At 44.8% G+C, this 24,919-nt stretch overlaps 1 protein-coding gene across 1 annotated transcript in view; it reads left to right on the top strand.

Annotated features, from left to right (window-relative positions):
- LOC104066501 (store-operated calcium entry regulator STIMATE) overlaps nt 1-24,919 on the top strand; it is a 36,682-nt gene that overhangs the window by 8,273 nt on the left and 3,490 nt on the right. The window contains exons 2-7 of the mRNA XM_054056632.1: nt 6,031-6,079; nt 7,316-7,411; nt 9,805-9,926; nt 18,318-18,430; nt 19,544-19,627; nt 20,664-20,780. Coding sequence (XP_053912607.1) covers nt 6,031-6,079; nt 7,316-7,411; nt 9,805-9,926; nt 18,318-18,430; nt 19,544-19,627; nt 20,664-20,780 — 581 coding nt within the window. The remainder of the gene's footprint in view (nt 1-6,030; nt 6,080-7,315; nt 7,412-9,804; nt 9,927-18,317; nt 18,431-19,543; nt 19,628-20,663; nt 20,781-24,919) is intronic.

The following is a 24,919-nucleotide window of genomic DNA, read 5'->3' as shown; positions in this document are numbered from 1 at the left end:
TGCTTTACACCTGTTTAATGGGATAGACCTGGGTCCCTTTCTCATGACTCTTCTGGAAGCATCTTCCTATCTGCCCAGCCTTTTCCTGCCATGCTTAGGACCATGTGGCAAATGATCACACAAAACTTCACCATCAGGCTTCACCAGGGCTGTGTGCCTTGAAGCAGTCTGTGTGCTTCGGGTTACAACTTAAAGGAGGCTTCCTTTTATTGTTCTTGGGGACTATCTTTGCATTTCTTTCAGAAAGGCTTCATTTTTACTTTACTGTTGACATCCAGCCACTTTAATGTTAATTGAAATGTAAATGGAATAATTCAGGATCAGATTGCAATAGTTTCAGTGCAGGGTTGAGTCCTACAGGAAGAGCCTGGACAAGCAGTCTCCCATCTTCCTCTATTTAGCACCCTGTTTTTTCCATGTGCTTGCTGTCGCATCCCGCTGTGTTACGAGGACCCTCAGCCATGAACACGGTGTGTTCAGCTTAATTTCACCCAGCCTCTCTCATCAACTTGTGGTGTCTCTACAGCAGCAGTAAGCCCTGCTGGGTGGTTTTGTGCCTTCAAAGAGGTAGTTGATTTGACACGTCTCCCAGATTTGCTGCTCTTCAGAACACAAGCAGCTCTGCTCTGTGACAAAAGTGGCAATTGGGTAGGCTGTCCACACTAGCTAGGACCCCCCTTAAACATGCTGCAAATATCAAGACTTAACACCACGAGCGGAACTGTGAGTTGAGGCTGATTTCTCAAGTTTCCCTGCTTGAGGTCAGCTCTGGAGCGATCGTTCCCAAGTTGCATTCAGCTTTGAGGCTCTTTAGCTTTGAAGTCTAAAAGAAGCATTGTCTGAAAGCTTGACTGTACTTCCACTGCTGTTTTCTTCCCCTTAGAAAGATCTGGGGAGAGAATCTTCAGGTTTGTGTGAACTTTACTGACTTCATGTTACTGGGACTGGCTTCCTGTTTAGTGGTGATGTGAAGAGGCATGAAATGAGATCAGGAGTCCTTACTTTGTGTGTGTGTAGCTTGCAAAGACTTAAAAAGTCTGACTAACATGTGGGTCTTTCCGGAGCAAATGCATCTTGGAAAGCTGAGGTATATGTGCTTTCCTGGGCTCTGACGAGGTCCTTACTGCTTTCATAAATAGGTATGCAGATACATGGCAGGTTGGGAGGATCACTTAGTTATAGAGATGTGTGGTAACATTGCTTCCTTGCAAAAACCATCTTGCTTTACAGATAAACAAAGCTGAGAAGGGAAGCAGAGTTAAAATATCAGCGCTCTGGCTGGTAGCACTGTTGGGAAGACAAATTCCTGATGTCTTCTGGTGTGGACTAGTACATGCTAGTCTCATTTTTAACCTAATTGGATGGGTGTTCTCTTCCATCTTGTGCAGCTCTGTGTGCACTAAACTCAATTTTTTTTTTTTATTGGCCGTAGGTGATAGAACTTAAATATCACATGTTTTTTAGATCAATCCACCCTGAAGTCTTATTTTGCCTGTGCTGTTGTAGCAAACCCCTGCCTACAGCCAGTGGAAAACAGAGTTGACTCCAGTGGGTGGAGACACGTTTTGAGAAGAGCGAGGGAGACTTCAGCCTTTCTGCTAAGCTTTTTTCAGCTGTGGTTGTTCATGTGTTTAAAGCACAGTGCTGCTTTAAACACTACTTCATCAGCTCCTTGAGTTTTCAGGGATCTGCTGCTTCTTTTATGTGGATTTAACATCACCTCGTAACCTCTGGGTCACAGCTACCAAACAACTCTGCTGCCCATTTAAGCTCCAGTAATCTTGGCTGGCTTTCTGGTTTAATTTGGAGACAGCCTGCTGTAGCTCTGCACAGTAAATGCCCTATTAAGCAGTTAATTATTTCTCTATAATACTAGCTTTTATCTTTAATACAACAGTTTTACTGTCTCTGATAATTACACAGTCTCGGATAACTCTCTTAAATCTAATGAGGCATGACAAGCTGTGTTCAACAAGGCACCACACCATTAACTTCTTACCTCTTACTTATCATCTTATCACACTGAATTACTGTATTTCTAGCCTGAAGTGCCTGTGGATACATAACATGTCACTTCTTATTGAGAAAATAATGAATACCATTCCTGCTGCTCTTGTGCTTGGGCTAGCAGCCAGGTGGCTGACCTGGTAGCCTGCAGACCTCTTCAACAGCTTCTCTGCAGCGTCATGCTCTTTGCCCCGTGAGCTGAACAAGCTTGTTAGGCTCAGCTTAAATATTTCTGGCCACTCAAACTGCTTGGTTAGTCTACGAGACTTTTTTTTTGTGAGTGGGTGAAGTGCATGTGGCCCTTTGAAGGGCGTCAGTGACAGTAAAAGTTGTTTCTGCTGATGGAAAGTCATTGCTGCAGGGACATCTCATGGTTGAGGTTGGTTGGATAAGAGAAACCAGGTGTTTTTTGGATATGGATAGGCCACAAACTGCTGTGGGAATCATAGAACGGTTTGAATTGGAAGGGTCCTTAAAGATCATCCAGTTCCAACCCCCCTGCCATGGGCAGGGACACCTCACTAGATCAGGCTGCCCAAGGCCCCATCCAACCTGGCCTTGAACACCGCCAGGGATGGGGCATCCACAACTTCCCTGGGCAACCTGTGCCAGTGCCTCACCACCTTCATGATGAAGAATTTCTTCCTAATGTGTATTCTATATCTTCCCTCTTCCAATTCAAAGCCATTGCCCCTCATCCTATCACTACATGTCCCTGTTAAAAAGCCCCTCCCTAACTTTCATGTAGGTCCCCTTCAGGTACTGGAAGGCTCTTATGTGGTCTCCCTGGACCCTTCTCTTCTTCAGTTTGAACAACCTCAACTCTCTCAGATGATCACCTTTGCAGCCCTCTTCTGGACACATTCCAAAAGTTTCATATCATTCTTATGTTGGGGATTCAGCAGTTGGACACAGCACTCCAGGTGAGGTCTCGGGAGAGCAGAGTCGAGTGGCAGAATCGCCTCCCTTGACCTATTGACCATGCTTCTTTTAAAATGCTTGGCGTGACCTGATTCAACTTCTTTTTTGTTACCCATTAATGGCAATAACAGATCAGGTCATTAGAGTGCAGGTGTCTGTGCAGTTGAGAGTAACACCAAAAACCATGCATGTGCCTGACCATAGTCCTGGGGTTGGGGGAATAGTCTTTTCATATATTGCCCTGTCACTGTGCTAATAAACGTAGTGCAAAGTTGTACTTCTGGAATGTCCAGGCTTCTGGCAGGGAAGTTCCTGCATCTCTCCAGGATGGACCAGGAAGGCACTTCCCAGGGGAATGAGCCCAGGCTATCCCTCAGGGCAGCTGGTATGGATCTGTCTGACTGCTCAAATACAGCTGGGCTGAACAGATCAGTTAACTACTGTCTAGAAGAAGAACAGCGAGACCTTCAGTTGGAAATCACCTGTATCCAGCAATGTTTTGGTTTTTCTTCCCAGCCTTTATAGAGCCTGCTGCTGATTCTCCTTTTTGGGGTGAGTTTGCCTTCTGGTACATGGAGCCTGTATGAGTTGTGCTGTCAAAGTGGTGGTTTTTCCTGACGTGGCAGGGGAGAAAAAAGCCTTATTTCAGGCTATAATCAGAGTCATTTGGATTCCTGTGGGCGTTCTACAGGATGCCCATGTGACCAGCTACTGCAGTGTGCTTGGATTTGATCAGTTCTAGCTCTAAAAGGGTGATTTTTACTTGGACAGGATCTGTTAGCTTCTCTGCAGTTTTCATTAACTGAAAGACTAATCAGTGGGTGGAATGTAAATCTGGAAAGAGGGTTGAATACTAAGTTATGTATAGAATTATGCTGGTGTTATCAATGTTAGTGATCTAAAATAGACCAGAGATGTTGCTGGTGCCCTGTTCCTCCCACAGGCAGTAAGGAAACTTGTATATAAAGTACATCTGCTTACCCCTCTGGGGAGCAGGAAGAAGCACATGGCTCTGATGTCACTGCTTTCATCTCTGGCACTCTTGAGTCCCTGTCTTCACATTCCTAAATTGCCATGGGAAGAATCCTCACATGCTAAGAACTCTCAGCAGTGAGAGAAGTCCCTTTGCTGGTTATAAATTTGAAGGGAGTGGTTGGTTACATGAGGCTGGGAGGGATGAGGGAAGAATGGGATGGTGTGTGTCAGTTCGAGCTTTTGGTTGCTTTTGAAGGAGCAGAGTAGGCTGAAGGGCTCCCAAACGCAAAGACTTAGTGATGATAGAATAGATTAACTGGTGCTCTGTTTGGACTTCTGCAGACTGCATGCTGTTCAGTAGTCATTGCGGTGATCTGCCTGCTATGTATATATATGCCGCGATGTATAGAAGGATTGACATTTAAAACACATACCCTTGGGATGGTTTCTCTTAACAGGATTGTATGTTGTGTACTTGCATGTCCTCCTGCTTTCAAGCTCCTGGTTTCGCTAGATGGCACCACCAGGCACTTGCTCTGCTTATATCCCCAGCCAGACTGTCAGGAGTTAGAGATGCACTGAACTACTATTTTTTTTTATTATTTTTTTTTCCATTTACCTCCAAAAATAAATGTTGCAGCTCATTATTTTTAACTTTGAATTCTGTTCAGGCTGTCAGTGTGTTTGAGAATTGATCGTGGCAGACTTAACCCGTTCTCCTTCTTGTGCTCATCAGTGCTAGTGAGGGGGAGAGTGGTTCCAGCAGCCAAGGTGAGGTCATGGATCTGCACTTTCTCTGTCTCCCTGAGGCTTGGAGGCAGCAGCTGTAATGATATCTGTAGCTCTAGATATAGCTGTTTGCAGCCTTACTACAGAGCAGGATGATTCTACTGAATGTCTTTTGCTTTGCTTTATTCTTTTTATTTTTGGCAGGTTTTAGTGTTTCATTTTTATTGTTCTAATTAATAAATCTAATGTAGTGGGAAAGCCTCTTCCAGGTATGCTTATTCCAGAGCATTAGGACCTGTGGGTTTAAAGGGACAAGAGTTATCCTGGTAGCTTTCTGAAATTGGCTTCTAGGTGGACTGACAGAAAAACAGTCAAAAATTACTTCTGCAAGGGGTGTGGTACTTGGTAATTTTCCATTAGCAGCTCCAATTTGAGCGTATAAAAGCTGATTGAACCCAAGGAGAGCATAAAATCCCCTTTGCAAACTAACTGGGACCTTTTGAGATGTTTCTGCAGTCCTCAGACTGCACTCTAAAGAAAGCCAGGTGAAAATCCAACTTCCTCTTATCTCCAGGTAGTAACAGGAGAAAGCTCAAAGCAGCAACTGCAATTGAAAGCGCTCGAGGACTCCTTCGAGGAGGACAGACCTGAAGGGCGGCAAGGAGCAAGCTCATCTTGGCCCGAGTGACTTTGAAGAATCATGGGATGGTTTGAGTTGGAAGGGACCTTTTAAAAAAGTCATCTAGTCCAATAAGTGCAATAAGCAGGGACATTTTCAACTAAATCATGTTGCTCAGAGCTCCATCCAACATGACCGTGTACATTTCCGAGGCAGGAAGAGTTGCTTCAAATATTTTCAGAGCACATGGTTGATGGTACTGAAGCCGTGTGTTTCACACTGCTGCTCCGTAGTGGTAGCCAGTGGGCATGCAAAATGTTATGTAATGAAATATTTTAATACTAGCTGGAGCCATGTCAACTCACAGGGTCTTGAGGCTTGACATTGATACCTTTGTGCTGGAGATGTATGCAAGATTATGCTTCCTTGAAGGTCCTCTTAGCTGCATGGACATGGTTATATTGCGCTGGAAGAATTATTAGGGTTGCGAGGTAGTGAAGAGTGCTCCGTAGCTTCCCTTAGGCTGCTTCCCATGGTGTGAAAATGGTGCTGTTGAAGGATACTAGAAGCGCACACCTACCTCCCAAATACCTCTGCTGTTCATTCTTCTAACCTGAAGGTGCCTGCATTGCCTGTCCTTTGGGTTTGCTCAGCTTTAGACTGGCAGTCCTCCAGCTTTTTTTCACTGCATTTGCATTGAAGGTTGATTCGGGTTGCACGCATGTAGCTGTTCGGTTCAGGTTTACTGGTTAACATAACCTCTCTAATTTTCTTTGCAGTAAAACGATTTAAGGAGCCAAAGGAAGAGAGGCGTCCCTGGAGGATATGGTGAGATTTTTAATTTGGAGCTTGAAAAGACTACGTGTCTGTAATGCTCTTTCTCTTACAATATGAGCCTTCTAGGCCCTCTGACTATCCTTCTTGGTACTTGGTCATTAAATGAAAGTGTGTCGTAGCAAGGTGGGTGCTGGTCTGTTCTCTCAAATAGCAAGTGATAGGACAGGAGGAAATGGCCTCAAATTCCATCGGGATGGACTTAGATTGGGTATTAGGAAAAATTTCTTTACTGAAAGAATGGCCAAACACAGGAACAGGCTGCCCAGGGAAGTGGTGAAGTTGCCTTTCCTGGAGGCATTCACAAAAAGGTGTAGATGTGGCACTTTGTGGTGTGGTTTAGTAGGCGTGGCAGTGGTGTTCTGACAGTTGGACTGGGTGACCTTGGAGGTCTTTTCCAACCTTAACAATTCTATGATTTGCTCTGCTGCACCTTGCCAAGGAAACCTCCATAAAGCAGCTGGTGCTCCCTAGAAGTAAACTTCCCTGCCAAGCTCCTCCAGAAAAGCTTGCTTTTACTGTAGGTAACTGAAGCAAAACGTTGTGGTCCTCTCCACTCTGCTGGCATACCTGCACATGGGCTGTCTCCCAGACAGGGTCAAGTTTTGTTCTTAAACTCAATTAGTCACTGTGGTGTCTCCTGACCCAGCAATGTGTTTTGAGTGTGTGTTGATCTAACGTGGTTGGATATCGCTATCAGCTTCTAACACCTCTACAAACATCTCTATGTTGTAGGACTTACTGGCTGCCAAGAGGTGAGTGTATGGGTGGGCTTGGTGTATGTTCAAGCTGGCTTGGCAGCACGGAGCTACCAGCCAACGTTAGTGATGAAATACCTGTTCATGTTCTCAGTTTGGTTCTTCCACTAAAATAATTTGGGAATTCAATGCAATTCTCTGTGGACAGGTGCAAAAATCATAAGCAGCTGAACACCTTTCCTGCACCAGCTGCTGGTTGGAGGAGCTGAGGCTGGGCACTGGAGGGCAAACTGTCCTTCGCTGCAGGCTGAAACTCAGCAGCAGCTCTGCAAGACTGAGCTGCGACGTGCTGAAGTGTTATCTTTTCTTGAAGTATTTGGAGTAGGCCAACCTGCCCCTTTTCACCAGGTATAGATTCTTGAGTGTGACAAATGCCTGTCGGAGGAAAGCAGATCCATTCAGGGCCTTTGCTTGGGTGACTGCCCTGCTGGTGGTGCTCCAGGTCACAGATCTTTTTCCCCTTTTTCTCCAGGTTTTATGATACCTCCAAGCAAGCAATAGGTGCCCTCTTCATCCACTTTGCCAATGTCTTTCTGTCGGATCTCACTGAAGAGGACCCTTGTTCTCTGTAAGTATGCATCGTGCTTGCATTTATGCCCTACATCTGTAAAAGGGAGAAGCAAGCCTGTTGGAAAATGTCATATACAATGGAAACTGATCCATTTGAATTATTAAGCGAGAATAAACCATGCTGAGCTTATTTTCAGATACTGAGTTGTCTCTGGTCTTTACAGTCTGCAGGTTGGATGAAGGTGAAGTAGTGCAACCATGTTTTTCTGATGATTAAAAGCACCTTGAAGTGTATTGGCAGAAAAGCTGCAGTAAATAACCCAGTGGTGCCCCATGCAATTGTAACCGTTAAATATTCCGTTTGTTTGCACACCAGAGTTGACAATTTGGCTGATTTCAGAGCAGTATTGAGAATCCTTTCCTAACTTTGTGGGTTGAAGGCCTTTTTCCAGTGTAAGGATATATACTGGGGTTTTTTTATGTTTAGTTGCACCTGCCACAGGTATTCCTGTAGTCCAGTTTTAGGACTTTCTAAGCCAGACTTCAGACTTAATATAAAAGTACCACTTTTGCTACAGTGCAGCCACTTTGCTGCTACAGATTTAGTTTCAGAATTAATTTTGTCCTGTTTTGAGAAACTTCTCTAGGCTTCAAATTGTAGGATATTTTGAACTCAGAAGGGACCTTAAAAATCATCCAGTTCCAACCTCCGTGCTGTGGGATCCTGCTCCCTTCTCTGCTGAACAGGCTTTTAAACTAAGAAATGACTGGTAAGCCTGTAGGAAAACGCAATAAAAGAGAAAGGAAGTGAGCTGGGATTAAAGCTAGCTCCTTGCTGTGGGCAGGGATGCCTTCTACTGGATCAGGTTTCTTAGATCGCCATCCAGACTGGCCTTAAACGCATCCATGACTTCTCTGTGAAACTTGTCCCAGTGTCTCGCCACCCTCGTGGTAAAAAATTTCTTCCTCATGTCTAATCTAAATTTTCCCTCTGTCAGCTTAAAACCATTACCCCTCATCCTATCTCTTGACTCCCTGATAAAAGCTGGAGAAGGGGCTCTTTCTGTAGCCCTCTCTAAGTACTGGAAGGCTGCTGCAAACCTTCTGACCCATCTCCTTTTTATATGTTGAACTGCTGCACCTTGATGCGTTTCTTTAAACAGACATAGGCTTGCTTGGGGCTAAATATAACCTCTAAAATGATTTATTATTGCTTTTTAAACAGACACTGTTTTAAAATAAATCCTTTTGTGCTTATGCTCTGTCTTTTTTTAATGTGTTTTACATATCCCTATGCTGCCTGGCTTGCCGTCCTGAACCAGGCAGCATAGAACTTTTCAGCCCTCTCCCTGGGCTTTAAGCCTGATAACATTGTGTCCTGCCCCGGATAAACCACCAGAGTTTCATGTTTGTGTCAGAGTCCTCTGATTTTAGCAGCTGGAAACTGTAATAAGTTAGTCTGAGCCTTTGGATGTAGAAAACTTTAATGTCATGTTTTCCAAGTGGATATCAGACATGGATTATTTTCAGTGTCTTTATTCAGAGGCAATATCAAGTTCTGGAAAAGGAAATGTTTATTCCTGTAGCTCTCTGTGCTTGGTAATTTCTTCATGCTGTAGAAATATGTCGTGATTTGGCAGACAATATTGAAATAATGGAAAACTGGCCAGAAAACATTAGTCTGAGAAAGTCTTTCTCTGGAGTTCATTAAAATACCAAGCCCTGGATTAGAGCTTAGACCCTGCAATCGCCAGAAGGTCCCTGCAGGTCTCTTGCTTCTGGCGCTGTGTCCAGTGAGGCTTAAACATCGAAAGTTGCTGAGCAAGCCCATCAGGCCCAAATCTCCCCATAGGGATTGGTTGAGCTCCTGGATCTGTAGTGGGAACCCTGAACTTGGAGGGTTTGGGGGATCCCAGGGTACCTTTTGTTGAGCCAGGTCTTGTTTGTCCCAAGACCTTCTGCCTCTCAGTCTGTCTCTCTGCTAATAGGAACTTCTTGCAGTTGCTCAGTAAAAAGGACTTTTTGCCTCATCTGCTGTGCAGTTTGTGGAGCAGCTGTGGTGTCCAAGAAGCTTCCATTTTCTTGTACAAAATTCAAAAAATGGTTGATTCTGTTTTCCTGAATTTGGGGTTTTTATTCTAATAAGAACAAAAGGTGCTACAGCTGGAAAGCCTCCTTTTTTGGGAGTAACCCTTAAGCAAGGCTAAGGCAGGAAGTATTTAATGATGTATGAATAAATAACCAATGCCAGAGAGTTGATGGAGCCTGTTCCCTTCTCTTCTGAACAGATTTTTAAACTAAGGAATTGCTATTAAGCCTGTAGGAAAAGCCAATAAAAGAAAGTGAGCTTGTATTAAAGTGGGGATATTTTAACTTTCCGGTATTGAAAGAAAAGATTTTGAATAAGCCTTAAGAACATAACTGAAACCTATGGTTTTTTTCTGCTCTTAGCTACCTTATTAACTTCATCCTTGATGCCACTCTGGGAATGCTGCTGATCTGGCTTGGTGTGAAGGTTGTCTCTTGGATCGTGCAGCGTAAGAAGTACACATACCTCGTCTTTGGAGAGTATGGTAGGTGTCAACCGTTCTGTGCCGAGATAGCTCCTTTGGCCTCGGGTTTCCTTTTTGGTTTAATGTTTTAGTGGTTTATAGGAATGGTTGGACTCAATGATCGTAGAGGTGTTTTCCAACTTTGTGATTCTGTGGGTAGATGATACACCCTAGGACAGGCATATTATAAACTAAGCTGTTTGGGTATGGCTGTGGTGACTTTTTGTGGGGTTTTTTTTAGGTTTTTTTTTTTTTAATAGCTTCTCAGTTCAGAACATGGAGATGTTCTTGCATTTACATTGAGCTGAATTAGATGTCAGCAGGACACAGCCTGGCTCCGAGTTTGAGTTGTTGGATATTGTGTGGGAACGTGGGGTGCAGGATTGCCAGTGGTTCAAAAAAAAAAAAAAAAATGCCAGCATCAATTTTAAATAAGCCTGTCTGGCCTCTCTGCTTTGATTCTTGCTTTGAGATGGAGAAAAAGTTTCAGCAAAGCTTTTCTTAGCCAGCCCCACTAGAGGGTAGCACTTCTCTTCAGAAAGAGCAGGGCCAGCTGTTAGGAGAGAAATTCTGAGTCTTGGCTGCAGGAAAGGGAACTATTAACCCTTTGCCTGGCTTATGTTATGTCTAATATAAAGATGAATTCAGTTTTACTTTATAAAACACATCCCGTTCGTGCCAATCACATTCCCATTCTTAAGATTTAATCATTAAGTCTGTTCTGAAAGCAGGATTATTCCTTTGTATTTTTAGTTGCTGGTCTGGTAACTGAGCTGGTAAAATTTGGACCAAGCTAGGATTAGTGTGGAGACCTCACTGACTTGGGAGCTCTTACTCAGACTTATTTTAAGCATGTGTAAATGGGTCATGGCACAGGATGAATGGGATGGGATGGTTTGGTTTGTGAGGCAGCAGAGGTGGCTATGGACTGGGATTAAGGTGACAAGAGATGGGTTGAAATGATGGGACATGGCAAGGCTGGCTGTCATCAAATCTGAGAGGTTTTAAAGGCTGCAGTGGTCTCAAACCGGTTTCATTATCGCAACAGCATGTATTTGGTGGAGATTGCCCTTTTTTCCCTAGTGGCTCTCTCTCAAAGAGCCCAGGAGACAAGCACAGAACAGTAGTGTCATTCAAATGAGACAGCAGAGGAATTCTTGGTTCAGGGACTCTCTTTTTTCCACTTTTGAGCAACAAGGACTTGAAGCCCAACAGCAGCCATCCGGGGCCAAGCTTCAGCTTCGCATGCCACGTCTGCAGTTGAGCAGAAGCAAGGAAATGTTACTGTATTGACAGCTTGCTTTAGCCTTAAAGAGCAGTAATGAACTTCCGTTGAGCTGTAGCTGGCCCTTTGTGAAGGCTGGCTTAGACTACAAAAACAGCTCACTTGTCAGGAAATCTTGCTTTCATTAATAAAAAATGTTTCTGCTGTTGCTTGAATTTAGCTCTTGAATTGAGGATTAAATGTCTCATCTGCTTAGCTCCGCTCTTCGTGCAGGTCTTTAGCCAGAGTGACCACGATGGAAAATTAAGGTAGGAATCAAATGGTATGTCCAAAGCAATCCTGCTGCAGGGCTAGGGAAGCCATACACTGCTATCCTCATCTCGGGTATTAAGAAACTTCCAAAACAGTTTGGAAGATACTAGTCTGTTTTGTACAGTTTGATACAGGCTTCATGATTCATCTTCTGGTCTAATTGCTATACCAGACTTTATGCTGCTTTCCTCAAATTCTCTTGAGGAGCAAAAGCATCTCTTGCAGTCCTGCAGAGGAGGAAGGACAGGAAAGCACCAAATAAGTGTTGCAAACAGTGGTGAGTGTCACTGCTACAACCATCAGAAAAGAACAGTTGACTCTTTGTCCAGTATCCATGGTCTTTGAGCAAAAGTAATCTGTTGCACCTGCTCTTGATTGCATCCCTACAGCAGATATAAGTCATTATCCTTCTTTTTGGGCTCCAGCAGTCTGTTCTGCTTTGTTCTTGATATGCCCGTCTCCATAGCACTGGGTAGTTGTCCCTGTGTGACTGCAATAGCTGCATTAATGGAGAAGCAAGGAAAATGGAAGGGAAAGCACCTAGATTTACACTGCTATTTCAAGCATCCAGCTGTCCAGAGCTGTTTAGAAAAATCCATTACTTTCGTATTTCAGGAAAACCAGGAGACACCCATTCTGAGATCAGCATCTCTTGTGCCTAAGCTCTTAGCCAAAGACTGCTGCAGCCAGGAATGTCCTGGGTTTTAGCTAGTGGAAAGTCAAAGGCTCCTATATGCTTATGTTCATCTGTCTTTGCACAACAGCTCTTGATTACTCTTTGGACTGCATGTAGACACAGGAAATTGCATCTTAAAATGCTGCAGTCTCTTCTGCAGATGCTTGGCTCCTAAGATCAGAGATCAGAGAGATTTGTTATTCAGCCTGTTTCAAGTAGGCTTTTGAGAATGAAGGTGGATACCCAAGTTCCTGGAGGTGCTGCTGTATCTGTACAAATGGAGCCAGGAAGATGCTGAGTGTAGTCAGAACGTGCAGATGAAGTCTGGTTCAGCTTTGTACCCCACCTCCAAGTTTTTTCCAGCCCTTTTCTGCCATTCTGCAGAGCTGCAATAAGCAGCTCCCTAGAGTGAACCTCTGGATGGCTGCAGCGTCCTGGCATTGTAGAAAATAACTTTAATATATTACTTCAGAAATACTGGAGCGTTTCTTTTAGGTAAGCAAGTGCTATGAATTTCCATTAAGAGGTATTTTCTGCAATGTGCAAGTAAAGTGCTGAAGAGGAGTGTTAAGAAATGATGGGAAGAAAGAGGGCTTTCTTGCTTGAAACAGCCCCTCTAGCTGCCCATCTGGATGCTGACTTGTGATTGACTTGTGGTTGCGGTCACTGACTAGTCTAAGCTTGATGCTTTGTGCTCATTGACCGTCTGGAAGCGGAAAGGCATGTTTTTTGGAGGCCTTTAAAGTCTATTTAGTGGCCTGTTGAACTCTGCTAGTCAAATTTAGTTATAAGAGAATATGCTTTGTGCCAGCTGGTGAGTTTAACTGAGGACCTGTGTAGGCTGCTTTTGGCCCTGTTGTGATGCTGTACAAAATTTCCGTAACAAATATTCCCACGTCCTGAGGCAGCCAAGGGAGCTGGCTGCTAATGCTTGAGGAAATACTGCTGAAAATAGCTCTAACCTGTGAGGCTATCCTGTCCTTAGTGTCCTTGGCCTTTTCGTCTCCAGAATCAGGCAGAAAAAGTAAGGAAAGGAATGAGGACCATCCTCAAACGGTGAAGTGTGTGGTCAGATTCCCCGCTCTGAGCACAGGTACAACCCTTTGAACTGTCCTGGATCTGGCTGATGGCAGTAGTATAGTCAATAGTAGTGTCTCCAGGGACTGAAGACCCAAAGCAGTGCTCTGACATTGCAACTGGGGACTGAATGCAGCGGTGCACTCTGGTGGTTCAGATGGAGAACATGCCAGAGTTTGGGATGTCCACTGCACCCATCTGGCTGCTCTGATGACAGCTTGTTCTGCCCATAACCGGTACCATTGCTAGTTAGGTCCTAATCTCTGAAAACCTGTTCTTGACCTCAAAGTGAGCACTTTGTGCAATTCAGATGCTTTCCCTGCTATGTCTAACCCTCCTCTGTACTTGGCACTAGTAATTAGATCCCTTGATTTTGGAGGTAGTATTTGAGTATCTCTTAAGGGGCTTTTATTGACTTTTTCTATACCCACTGTGACACTCAGCGCAACTTTCAGTGCTTTCAAATATTCTTTTTTCCTCAGCACTCCTGAACCTTCTGCTTCAGCTGTGGTTAAGCTTTTTTCCCACCTGCTCAATGCATGCCCAGTCCCCACAGTAAATAAAGCTGTCTGGCAATAACATGTGGGCTGTGCTGACAGCTTGGTACATTAGACAGCCTGGATTAGGACTAATCCTGTTGTGTGGTAACAACTCAAATACCTCAAGCAGTGGTGTTTTTGCTTCGCTAGCAGTTGGGCTCCCACGCACAAGCTGAATACGAGACGTGTTTTTGTGAGGTTGCTGCAGACCCCAGTGGTTCTGCATCTGCACCGAGGAGGCGTTGCTGGGAAGCACCAGTAATGCTACTGGAGAACAGTCTAAAAGCAGTGTGTGCATCCTTTGGGGCAAAGGAGGATATTTCTGTCAGGGTGATTGATGGCTATATGACTATTTCAGCAGTGGGTGTTCATTAAGCTAAAAGGAGAGGCTGGTGGTGGAGTCACTGTGTACACCTGAGCTGTCCTGGGTTACCTTCCAACTAGGGCTGGGAACAAGAAACTAGAAGTGTTCAAAGGGGGTATGTACATGTAATCTCGTAACAGGTGTGATGTGGAAGCTGCAAAGATCATTTGGACCTTTTTCCTTGCTCCTGCAAGGGAAGGGGAGCTCTGAACACAGCAAAGAGGAGGGCATATTTTTTCTTTGGTTTTATTTGGCTTCCAGGTAGCAGGTTGCCAGCTAGCAAAAAACAGTATGGCGGAAACAGTCCTGCAGATACTCATCTAGATTTCTGTTATGGAAATACTTGATGCAAAAAGAATCCTCTCCCATCCATGGAGCAGAGCACCCATGGACAGCAGTTGGTCCACTAAAGATATTAACTTTATATTGGAAGATCATAGAACAGTTTGAGTTGGAAGAGACCTTAAAAGTCATCTAGTTCCAACCCCACTACCACGGGCGGGGACACCTCTCACTAGATCAGGCTGCTCAAGGCCCCATCCAACCTGGCCTTGAACACCTCCAGGGATGGGGCATTCACAGCTTCCCTGGGCAACCTGTGCCAGTGCCTCACTACTCTCATAGTGAAGAAATTCTTCCTTATGTCTAGTCTAAATCTACACCTCTCTGCTTTATAGCCATTGTCTCTAGTCCTATCACTACAAACCTTTGTAAAAGTCCCTCCCTACCTTCAGGTACTGGAGGATGCCTCTGACCATCTTGCTGTAGGAAGTCAGTGCCTAAATGAGATGCATGCTTAGCTGGGATCAGCTCAAGTTTTCCAGCCTTGCTTCCTAATTGTGGAAGATGATATGACCGGTCTGTCTTATGTGCTTGTCCAGGGGCTACACCAAAGGCTCCCTCTTACCTGATGAGATGCCAGTAAATGGTGTCTTGTATGTTACTGGTTTTAGTCACAGCTAGATGAATTAGTGGTGAGTTAGACTTGGGTGATGGCCACTCTGAGGTGGATCACTGGCCTTTGGATGACTTCAAACATGCTGAGATAAGGAGCAGCCAGTGGAGCTCCTTGGTGAAAAGGAAGCAAGCCACTGTCTACTTATAGCTGAAATAATCCCTGCAGTCCTGTAGGCCATGCTGCTGTTTCATTTTCTTCTCCATCTTGCGTCGTTTTGCTACTGAGCAGCCTCCTGTCCTTGGACATCTTTTTACTATCCAAGGTGCAGTAAAAAGTAACTGTGGAGACGTGCTCTGATCTTCGTGTCAGGGAGTGGAAATTAAATCCTGTTTAGTTCTGTGCTTCAGGATGAATTGCTGTATGGAAACATCTCATCCCGTAGTCTGAAAACAAAGCTCAGAATGGAAAGAAGGAAAAAAAAGCTTGTAAAACAGTAGTGATTTTTTTGCTGTTTAAGTTAATAAACAGATGACAAAACCTGGCCTCTGTGTAGGTCTGTGGGTGTCTTTCCATATGCTTCTACTGTTTACCCTGGATATGTAAAGAAGTGCTGATGTCCCTCTAACTGTGGAGAAGATTTATAGCATCTTCTGTAGGTGATATAGAAAAGACCTAACTGAGAAATATGAACATTTGAAGCTCCATGCTATGATAGAAGCACCTTAGACAAGGTGGGATGTGGTGGGTAGTAAGCGGTGCAGGTCTATCCTGCTTGGTAGTGCAGGCTTGTTGTCTGATTGCATATGCCCTGTATGCTTGGCCAGTGAAACTGGACAAACTGGGACAGACCTCTGGTCTCAGAGAAGCAGGATTCCCTAGGTAGGATCTTGCAGTCTCACAGTAAAAACTGTTCTCTGGCAAAGCAAGAGAAAGGTTTTGTTTTCCAAACCTCAGGAAAACTCAAAACCAATTTGGTGGCTTTCTTGTGTACTCGAAGTGCAGAGAAAACAGAAAGTGCAGAAGTTATTACCCTTAGAGACACGGACAAGTCCTTGCTTAGAGTGGTTTAAAAAGCATGTTATCTTTTATAGTCTCTGTGTACCAGCCAGGTTAGCCAAAACCTGGCCAGGGCTGTCCAGTGCACAGTATGCGGAACCAAGAACCATAGCCTGCTGTTTGTAATGGTGAGTGGTAGTGGTCTCCTATCCCCAAAAGAGTGTGGAGGGAGAGGTATTTGGGAGAGACCTGAAACTTGCTGCTGCTTTTGGGCAAGCTGAGATGACAAAGGAAGGTGTTCTGTGCTTGTTTTCCACTTGTGTTCTACAGGTGCCACCATGACCGCAGTGCAGAAGAGCTGACTTGCAAAGGGTGCTGTGGCTGTGAGTCCTGTTTCCCCCGTCGGGGACGGAGCACAGCTGACAACACAGAGCAAAAGGGAAAGAGTTCAAATGCAGGAAGGACATGTTTGTTTTCCTGTTTTGTTTGTGCTTTAAGCTTTCAGTGATGGTAACCTGGGATTTGTAGGAGAATTGATGAGGTTTGGGCTCTGGGGCAAAAAGCCCCACTATACCCAACCTGCGCCAAAGGCATCAAGGCACACGAGTCTACTTGGGAGAGGCTGTCCATGCTTCAGGAAGATCAAAGCTTCTCTGACAGCAGCCTTTAATTGCCAACTGCATATAACCCTGCTCCCATCTCCTCCACAGACCACCCATTAAGCTGTTGCCTGCCAGGGACCAGAGCCATGTGATTTCTGTAATCCTCTGTGGGCTTTGCTGGTTGCACACGCGTAACCTTCCTGGCTCCCTCTTCCTTCCTCTGCTCCGTGCGGTTGCCTGCTGGTCTGGCATGCTCTGCTTGCTGTCCTCACAGCTCAGCAGCCTCTCTGCACCCCTGGCCTCACAGTCCTAATCAGTCTCCTCTCCTTTGCTTCCTTCTTGATCGTGGATTGAGCAATTAAAAAGCTGGGGTGTGAGATGATTAGTGGATGCGAGGTCTCTGGCATGGAGACAGTAGCTGGATGCCTCAAATAGTTAGCTGTAGCTTTGCAACGATGCAAATGTTTTGGTACGTTACTAACAAATGTCAGAATAAGGACAAATATACGTGCAAACCTGTTTTGTGTTTGCTGGGAAGCAGATCTCCTGGGAGCTGGGCTTGGTTGGATACCAGCTCATACTAAATCCTTGTATGCACTGCTGGTCTCTGTGGCCACAGAGTGGTTTTGGATAAATGTGCTTTTGCAAACTGCTGATGTTGTCTTCCCCGCCATGTCTCAACAGTATCGTGCTGAGAAAAGTGGAGCAGAGCTCCCAGTCTGCTGCCATCTCACAGTGTGTTGAGCATTGGCATCTTGTGGTGGGTTGTTCTGTTGCACGGATGCAATTCCAAATTCTGTTCCTGTTATGCTGGAAACAAGTGTTGCCAGGGGTTATCTTCATATTCAAATGGTAAGAGGAAGTGCTGCAGCTTTTTGAAGCCAGATACGGTAGCTCAGTTTTGCAGACCTGAGATATTCTGATGAGCCTGGGAAGATGATAACCAGCTGGGAGAGTGCTTACAGAGGGCTGAAGCAAGCACATGTAATAGATACGGTACCATTATCACTGTTAACAATACAAATATGCTTTTACTTATTACTCGGTGAGTACCCCATTGGAAACATTCATATTTAATTAGCATTGATTCTTTTTGAGTAAATTGCTTTAAAACCTGGGGCAGTGGAGCCCCTGTCTCTTGCTCAGACAGCAAGTATCACATAACTAAACGTTCGTTTCATCAGCAAATAAAATAAATCTGTTTAGAACTGAAAATTTGGGTTTTATATTAAAAATGGTGACCAGAAATTTTCAGACTGATGCTGGCAACTGGGTGTGTAATGCTTGGCAGAGAGCAAATTGCAGGTGATGTCTTTTAATGATATGATTTAGTTTTAGTTTAATTTTATAGAGGAGTGTACAGGGTACTGACTGGTCAGTGTATAGAGGAGGGTCAGCCCAGCAGTAACTTGTCTTGGGGATTGCTATTTGGATTGGCTTTAGGTCAAAGAGATTATCAGCCTGCCGTTCTGGTCAAAAGATTCACTTGATCCAGTGGAAGGTGTCCGTACCCGTGGCAGGGGGTTGGAACTGGACAATCTTTAACAACTATAGGTAGAAAATCGCTCCACATTTTTTAAGCCTGATATTATTTGTCTCACTGCAAAACATGCAATATGGAAACACTTCCCTGTCCTTCTAATCATCTCAGTTATCAAGCGTGAGGCAACTTTTCTGCAAGGCTGTCTCCTCCTGTCTCATATTTAATATACTGTTTTCCCAGGTGACCCTCCACAAGCTGCTGCCTGGATTGGCCAGTGTATCCTCTACTTGCTGATAATGGTTTTTGAGAAGACTGTGATTAGCCTTGTCCTGCTTATCCCTGGATGGACAAAGGTAGGCTCCTGAGCTGTATTTTTCTAGTTACAGGTGCTGAGGCTTGCTTCTTGTCAGCTTTGCCTTATTAGTGGTTCCCATCACCATAGGTCTTCAATCCTTATAACTTGTTGACATGCCTCTGTAATCATTAGCTATTACTTAAGTTTAGGGGAACATGACTTTCGTAACGGTTTGGCTTTTGGTCACCCTCTTGCTAGCCAGAAGCTTGTGGAATAAGATGCTGCTTTAATTTTCTCTTCCATCCTTGGAAGGATAAAATGGGCTGGGCTGGCAGCTGAGCTATTTCAGTTCTGCCAGATGTTTTCTACATTAGCCCATCAAGTCAGTTCATGTCGGTGTTTCGTGATCCCATGCCTAAACTAGAGGAACTCTTAAGAGTAATTTGGAAAGAACTATCCAAGTGGTCTCAGAACTATCCAAGCCTTTCCACCTTCAGCTGCTTCCCTATGGTAGTTCATGCAATGGTAATTGTGTTGATCGCTAATTTCTCTTTTTAAAAATAAAAATAACCTGTGGCACTTGTAACCACGTACCTGGGGGCTGGTAGGTGGGATGCATATAAAAACAAATTCTGGGAATAAATGGGTAACTCTAGTTTTGAGTGCGTTTATCCATAGTGCCTGGTACCTCACAGGCTGATGTGACTTGACTGAGGAGTTACAGCAATCCGGGACCACTTAATTGTTCCTGTTCAGGGCTTTTTCTTCAAACCCTTTAGCCTACAGCGCTCAGACTTGGGCATGAACATGTTGTTCAGCAGCACACACTGCTAGATCCAGAGATGGTGCTGGATTCCTCTCTATGCTTACTGTGCATGGCTGGTGTCCTTATTTTGCATCTAGGCTCCAAGGAGTCAAGGAAAATCCCACCAGTTGTCATGCATAGTTACACTGAAAGACTAGCAACGTGTACTTCTTGTGAAGTACAAAATCATGTGTTTGAAGCTGGGCTTAAGAAGTAACTCGTATAAGCTTTGTAAGAGCTGAGCTAAAGCAAAGGCTACAGAGCCCTCCCTAGGAAGGTGCTGCTGCAGGAAGGCGACCGGAAAGCAGTAAAGATCTTGCAACAGAGCTGTTCAAATAATGCTTCTAAATGTTTTCTCCTCTGCAGCTTCAGCAGATCCTACTGGGTTACATCCCAAACCCTCAGCTGGAGCTTATCCTGGTCATGCTTGTTGTGCCTTTTATAGTCAATGTAAGTGATGCTTCTGCAAGCGCTGGGTGGGGGTGGTTTGGAAACTGGTTTCCTCCTCAATCAGGAACATGTACTGGAACTGGCTTGAGGCAGCCTTGAGTAATTGAAGTGGCTGAGACAGGATAGAGGGGAATGTAAACAAATATATTTGTCACAAATACACAAATTAGTCACTACTGCCATGACGCTAATTTCCAAACCCTTGTTCAGGTCTGTTGGTAGCTGTCTCTTTAGCTCTTTGAAGAAAGCTGAGGGCTCCAAGTTACAGTCATGGGAACACCCCAAAGACCTTTGAGTTCCTACAGGATGGTTTGTCAGTGGTGTGAGCTTTAGCAACTTGCTAATCTAGCCATTTGGCTAGATTTCAGATTGCATTACAGCAAGACAAAGTGTTCAGATTACCCCAAACTATTGATCTTGTCAAAACTAGTTTGACAAAACCTCTTGAAAGCTCAGCTTTTTTTTCTGGTGTCCCTGTTTCTGGGTAATACTTGACCTGCTTTTCAGTCTCTGCTAAGGTGGTAAGAGAGAACAAGGTGTTAATGTTCAGGTGTCCCCTGGACGAAGAGCGGGTTGAACTCTTTTCAACTCATGCTATGAACATTGCAATGGATGCAGCATAGGCAAATTTGAGTTTGCCTGCCTCTGCTACCAGTCTCTCTCTGCTACCTCGGGCTGCATTTCCTTATTTGAAAGCAAACCGGTCCCTGGACCAGGGACCAGTGCAGATGAAACTTGAATGGAGCTCAGTTCAATGGTTACTTCCTGGTGGAAACTTGACTTATTGTTGTCCTTTCTTTTCTCTGGGTATACAACAACTATGGAATCAATAGGATTTCTGTAGGAAGAGACCTCAGGAATGTGACTCAGCCAGCCTCCATAGATTCACTTGATGTAGGGTTAATTTAGATATTAAACTAGGTTGATTAAGGCTGGATATCTGGAGAAACCAAAGGGAGAAGAAATAGCCGAAATAGTTGTGATAGATTACGTGAATTGAATGACTTTGGTCTCTGCAATTTTTTTTCTCCCCAAGGCCATTATGTTCTGGGTTGTGGACAGCTTGATCATGAGGAAATATAAACAGAAGGACACCCTGGACATCAATGGATCCACAGAAACTCCTCGGGCTAGGAGGACTGAGGAATCTCAGGTAAGACCAAGGACATCCTGTGTTTGAGACCAAGCTGTGATCTTGTGATATGGTCTGTGTGCTTTACAACCATGGAACGTAACATCATGTTGCCTAGACGTAGGGTGATGCTTCATGAATGTGGATGGTGATGCTGATAAGTCAAACAAACTCTTCATGCTTGCAGCCAAAATCAATAGAGGGCCGTTTCCTGGCAGGATCTGGCCCTGACCAACAATGAGCAACATAACAGCCTACCAAGTGTTGCTGAAATATCTCCCTAAATGACAACAGTACCTAGTGGGGTATGAGCTAGCTTTTGCAGTAGCTTGTGTGGGCTTCTTGGAGTAACAGGCTGAAGCTGGGGTGTACCTCTACACCATCTCTTTCCATTTTCCTATTTTTAGTTGTAATTAATCATGTCTTGGGAGAACTTGCTTTCCTTACTGTAGTTGTTAGGGTCCTTTTAGAGGACAAGGTCTAGCTGGCAATCCTATTTTTGTCAGCTTCTGATATTTTTTCGGCCAGATGATGCTCCGTTAGCTGTAGGAGCTGTATGTTGTATAATCTGAGCTTCACACTTAAAAGTTAGTTTTTTCTTGTTAATGACGCATGGTTTGCTGGGCAGGCAGTGACTATGCTTCTCATTGGCTTTTGGGGAGAGATCACAGCCTGAATCACTGGGTTGAATTCCCTTCCTTCCGCTGGCACCCACACCTGGTTTCAAAGTGCTCTGTGAATAAGTGCTGATATCCTGCAGTTCACTGGCGAGACTCGCTGAGATAAGATAGCTTTTGGTAGTTGCTGGCTGGCTTCTGGAGTAGCTTCTGCCAAGGAATTCAGGGTGAACAGAAATAGCTCTTGCTCTCTGAGATCTCCTCTATAAAGAGTAACTCAGTTCTTGTGCTGATGGATGGGATAGCCAGTTACAGGTGAGACTGTGATGCACATGGAGGTGATGGTGTTAAAATGGTGTGCTTGGTGCTCTGCACAGGAGCCATGCCTTCCACGGCTCCAGGCTTCAGTGAGGAAGTGTCTGCTGTTCCTGGAGATGTAGTGTCGGGGGAAATCTTCCCTCTGGCAGGAAGGCCAGGCAGATGTGAGCAGCTGTTGAGAGACGTGAGTCACTCCTCCTGGCACTGCCTCCAGACAAACAGTTGTAGCTTGGTGAGGTCACCAGGAACATGCAAATAGTCTGCCCCAGGGAGTTTCCTGGGTGGTGTGTGTGGTGAGGGCATCCTTGAGAAATTGAGGGAAGAGAGGCCTGAGCTGAGCAGTACCAGTATGTCTTGATGGTTGTGCACTGAAGCATAAGAATTCATACCTAGGATGTGAAGGTGGATTAACTCTGTGTGTGGACTTGTCCCTGGTTATGGTGCAGTCCCGATTTCTTGGTGGTGACTGATGTTCGAGAGTAGTACTTTCTTTGAAGAGCTGGATAGGAGTCTGCTCAAAATGTAAAGCTGGAGGTAAAGATCTGCCTTACTGACTGGATGTGCTAGCATGTTCCTGGAGGTTTAAATCAATTAAAATTACACTGGCCCAGAAGCAAGAGTAACGTGGTGGCATCTCCAGTTGAGATGCTAGCCTCCTTTCCAGCCTTTTGAACCTAAACTTGTAGCTTCTAGTCCCATAGATAGTGGCTGCTCAGGATGTGCAGATGGTGTCACAGTTACTGGTCCTCCACGGAAATGGAGCTGGTGCCCTCTGCCTTGCTCCACTGAACAAGGGAGCAAGTGTTTTGTGGCCTCTAGCTCAGTTTTGGATACTCTGAAGGGAAGATACCTGTTAATCTCCAGGAGCTGGGAAAGACTATTCTAGTACCTCAACCTAGACAGGTTTTTTCAAGTGATAGGAACAATTCCCACAGTCTGAGTCTTGCTGTCAAAGGCTTCTCCCATTTTCCAAGTACTGACTTTTTGTTAGCCACATTTTTGATGAGACCTTCAGTCTTCAGGTCATCTGTCCATCTTGAAACCCTCTAATCCTTTACTGGATCGGAGCTACCGGGGGAACTGGTTTGTACTTGGAGCAGTCTGTGAGGACTCTGCTTAGACATGTTCCTGTGCTTCTGTCCTAACAAATAGTTTGAGCAGAGAAGAAATGAAGAAATACAGAAGTGGGTGACCTGCTTTTCCAATTCTGTGCCTTGGCACAGGGCCTTAAGGTATAGCCATAGGCTCCGGCTTCATGTGTCAACTGTTTAGGCCATAAATTAAAGATCACGTTGGCTGGTGGGGCTGTACAGCTGGATTGGTTGGCATTTAGGCTTGAAAACAGAAAATAAGGGTTTGCTGGGCTTGTTGCTGCTAACAGCCTGTTAAAGTAGGGAAATTTCTTCCCTGCTGTCCAATGGAAGAGGAAAGAGGGGGCTGAGAAGCGTCTGTACAGGGCAGAGCTGGCTGAAGCTAATGTGTCCTGCAGTTTATCAGGGTTCATCAGGGCTGTCTAGCAGCAGGCGCCAACAGCTCCCCATCACGCTGCCTTCTTGAATTTCAACCCTCTGCCTATCTTGCCAATAGAGAGTGTCATTACTTTCACTTGAACTAGCAGTTTGTGCTTCGAAAAGGAGGGGGAGAAAGGAAGGAGAATGGAAAGAGCGGACTGAAGTTAACCTCTTAAAAACCCTATTCAGTATTTTCTGTGGGGATAGCAGGAAAGCTCAGCTTTATATCATGGCTTGGTAGACCAACTGGGTAGCAAGAAGAAACCTGTCAACCAGCAATCCTGCTACTGGTGTCACTTACTGACTCCATGGCTGCAGTGTAGAGCAAAGAACTGGCAGCTTCTTGTGAGTTTTAAGGAGGTTCTGGTGAGCTGCAGATGTAACAATGAGCTCTTGCTTCTAATGGAGCAAATGCTGAGGTTTTTCAGGGATTCAGTATAAAAGGGACAAACTGACTCTTATGGCTGGGAGAGTTTCACCATTCTTCCAAGCCAATCTTAAAGATTTCTGTTGTTTCAGACTTGTGCCTTGCCTTGGTAAATCTTCACACGGTCTTTTTTTGCCCTCTCTTGGGATGGAAAGACATCTCTCAAGAGCACCAGACTGAATCCAGTGCTGTTCAGGCTGGGGAAATGCATCCATCTGCATATTTTTGCTTTCTGTGTGTCCTGTTCTTGACCTGAGTCTCTCTTCCCTTGCCCTTGTAAGTGCCAATAAACTTTAGTTCTTATTAGCGATTTCTTTGTTTCCACTACTCGAGGAAAACAACTAAGTTTTAATAATGTTTTGTTTGATCTATTTTTGAACTTATTATGTTTTCCCAAGGGTGGTGTGTAAGTTTCTGCTCCTTTTCCAAAGGCTTACATGCTCAGAGATGGGCTTTAAAGCAAAAGTTGGTCTAATAACAATGGTACTTGTGAGAACTATTAGAGTGAACCTAGAGATAGTTTATGTCTGGAAGGAAAGCTAATATACGACATGGGGACCTTTAGTCAGCGTGAAGTTCAGCACCTATCCCAATCATAGGAGCTGTGGCTTTTGGCAAATCCCTGACTGAAGGTGCTGCTTGCTCTTCAATATTGAAGAACTCTCCAAGAGTGGGTTTGGTTTGCTGGTTGCTTAACTGAGTAGATTTTTAAGTTGCTCGATATGAACTAGGGTCCTGATCCTTATGAGAAAGCTAAATGAAAGTGGGCACAGAGGTGCCCCTGTAAAGAGACCCTCCCACCTGTCAACCCCGCTAACTCATGGAAACTCATCTAAGCTCAGATGTAGGAGGATGTTGGGATGATTCCTACCTCTGCACTGAGCTGGTGAAGCTTTAGGCAGACAGGTTTCTGTCCCTAGCAAAGAAATGGCTCCATAGCTGCATTGTTTTACAGCTTGTGTCGTAGTTTTCATCTGCCTGTGCAGTCTCTCTGCAGCAGAGATGGCTTGGTTATCTGAAGGATCTGCTTGGATGGAGTACCAAACCAGGAGGCAGCTTCCTCCTCCAGGCAGGAGGGGCTGGCAGAGCACATGGGCAGCCCTGTTTTGGTAGCGTGACCCACACTGTTTTGCAAGCTGCTGGCCTCCTGGTGCGGGAAGGAATGCATGAAGTATTTCAGGACTGCCAAGTTGAGACAGTAGCACGTTGTCCCAGGCTGGGAAACTGTGGTCCTCTCCCAGCTGTGCCACCAACCTGCTGTGATCCTGACGTGGGTGCATCTGTAGG

This window comes from Cuculus canorus, chromosome 1, assembly GCF_017976375.1.
Source record: "Cuculus canorus isolate bCucCan1 chromosome 1, bCucCan1.pri, whole genome shotgun sequence".
NCBI classification, from domain to species: domain Eukaryota; kingdom Metazoa; phylum Chordata; class Aves; order Cuculiformes; family Cuculidae; genus Cuculus; species Cuculus canorus.
Note: the sequence above shows the minus strand (reverse complement) of the source record. Positions and strands in the feature narration are given on the sequence as shown.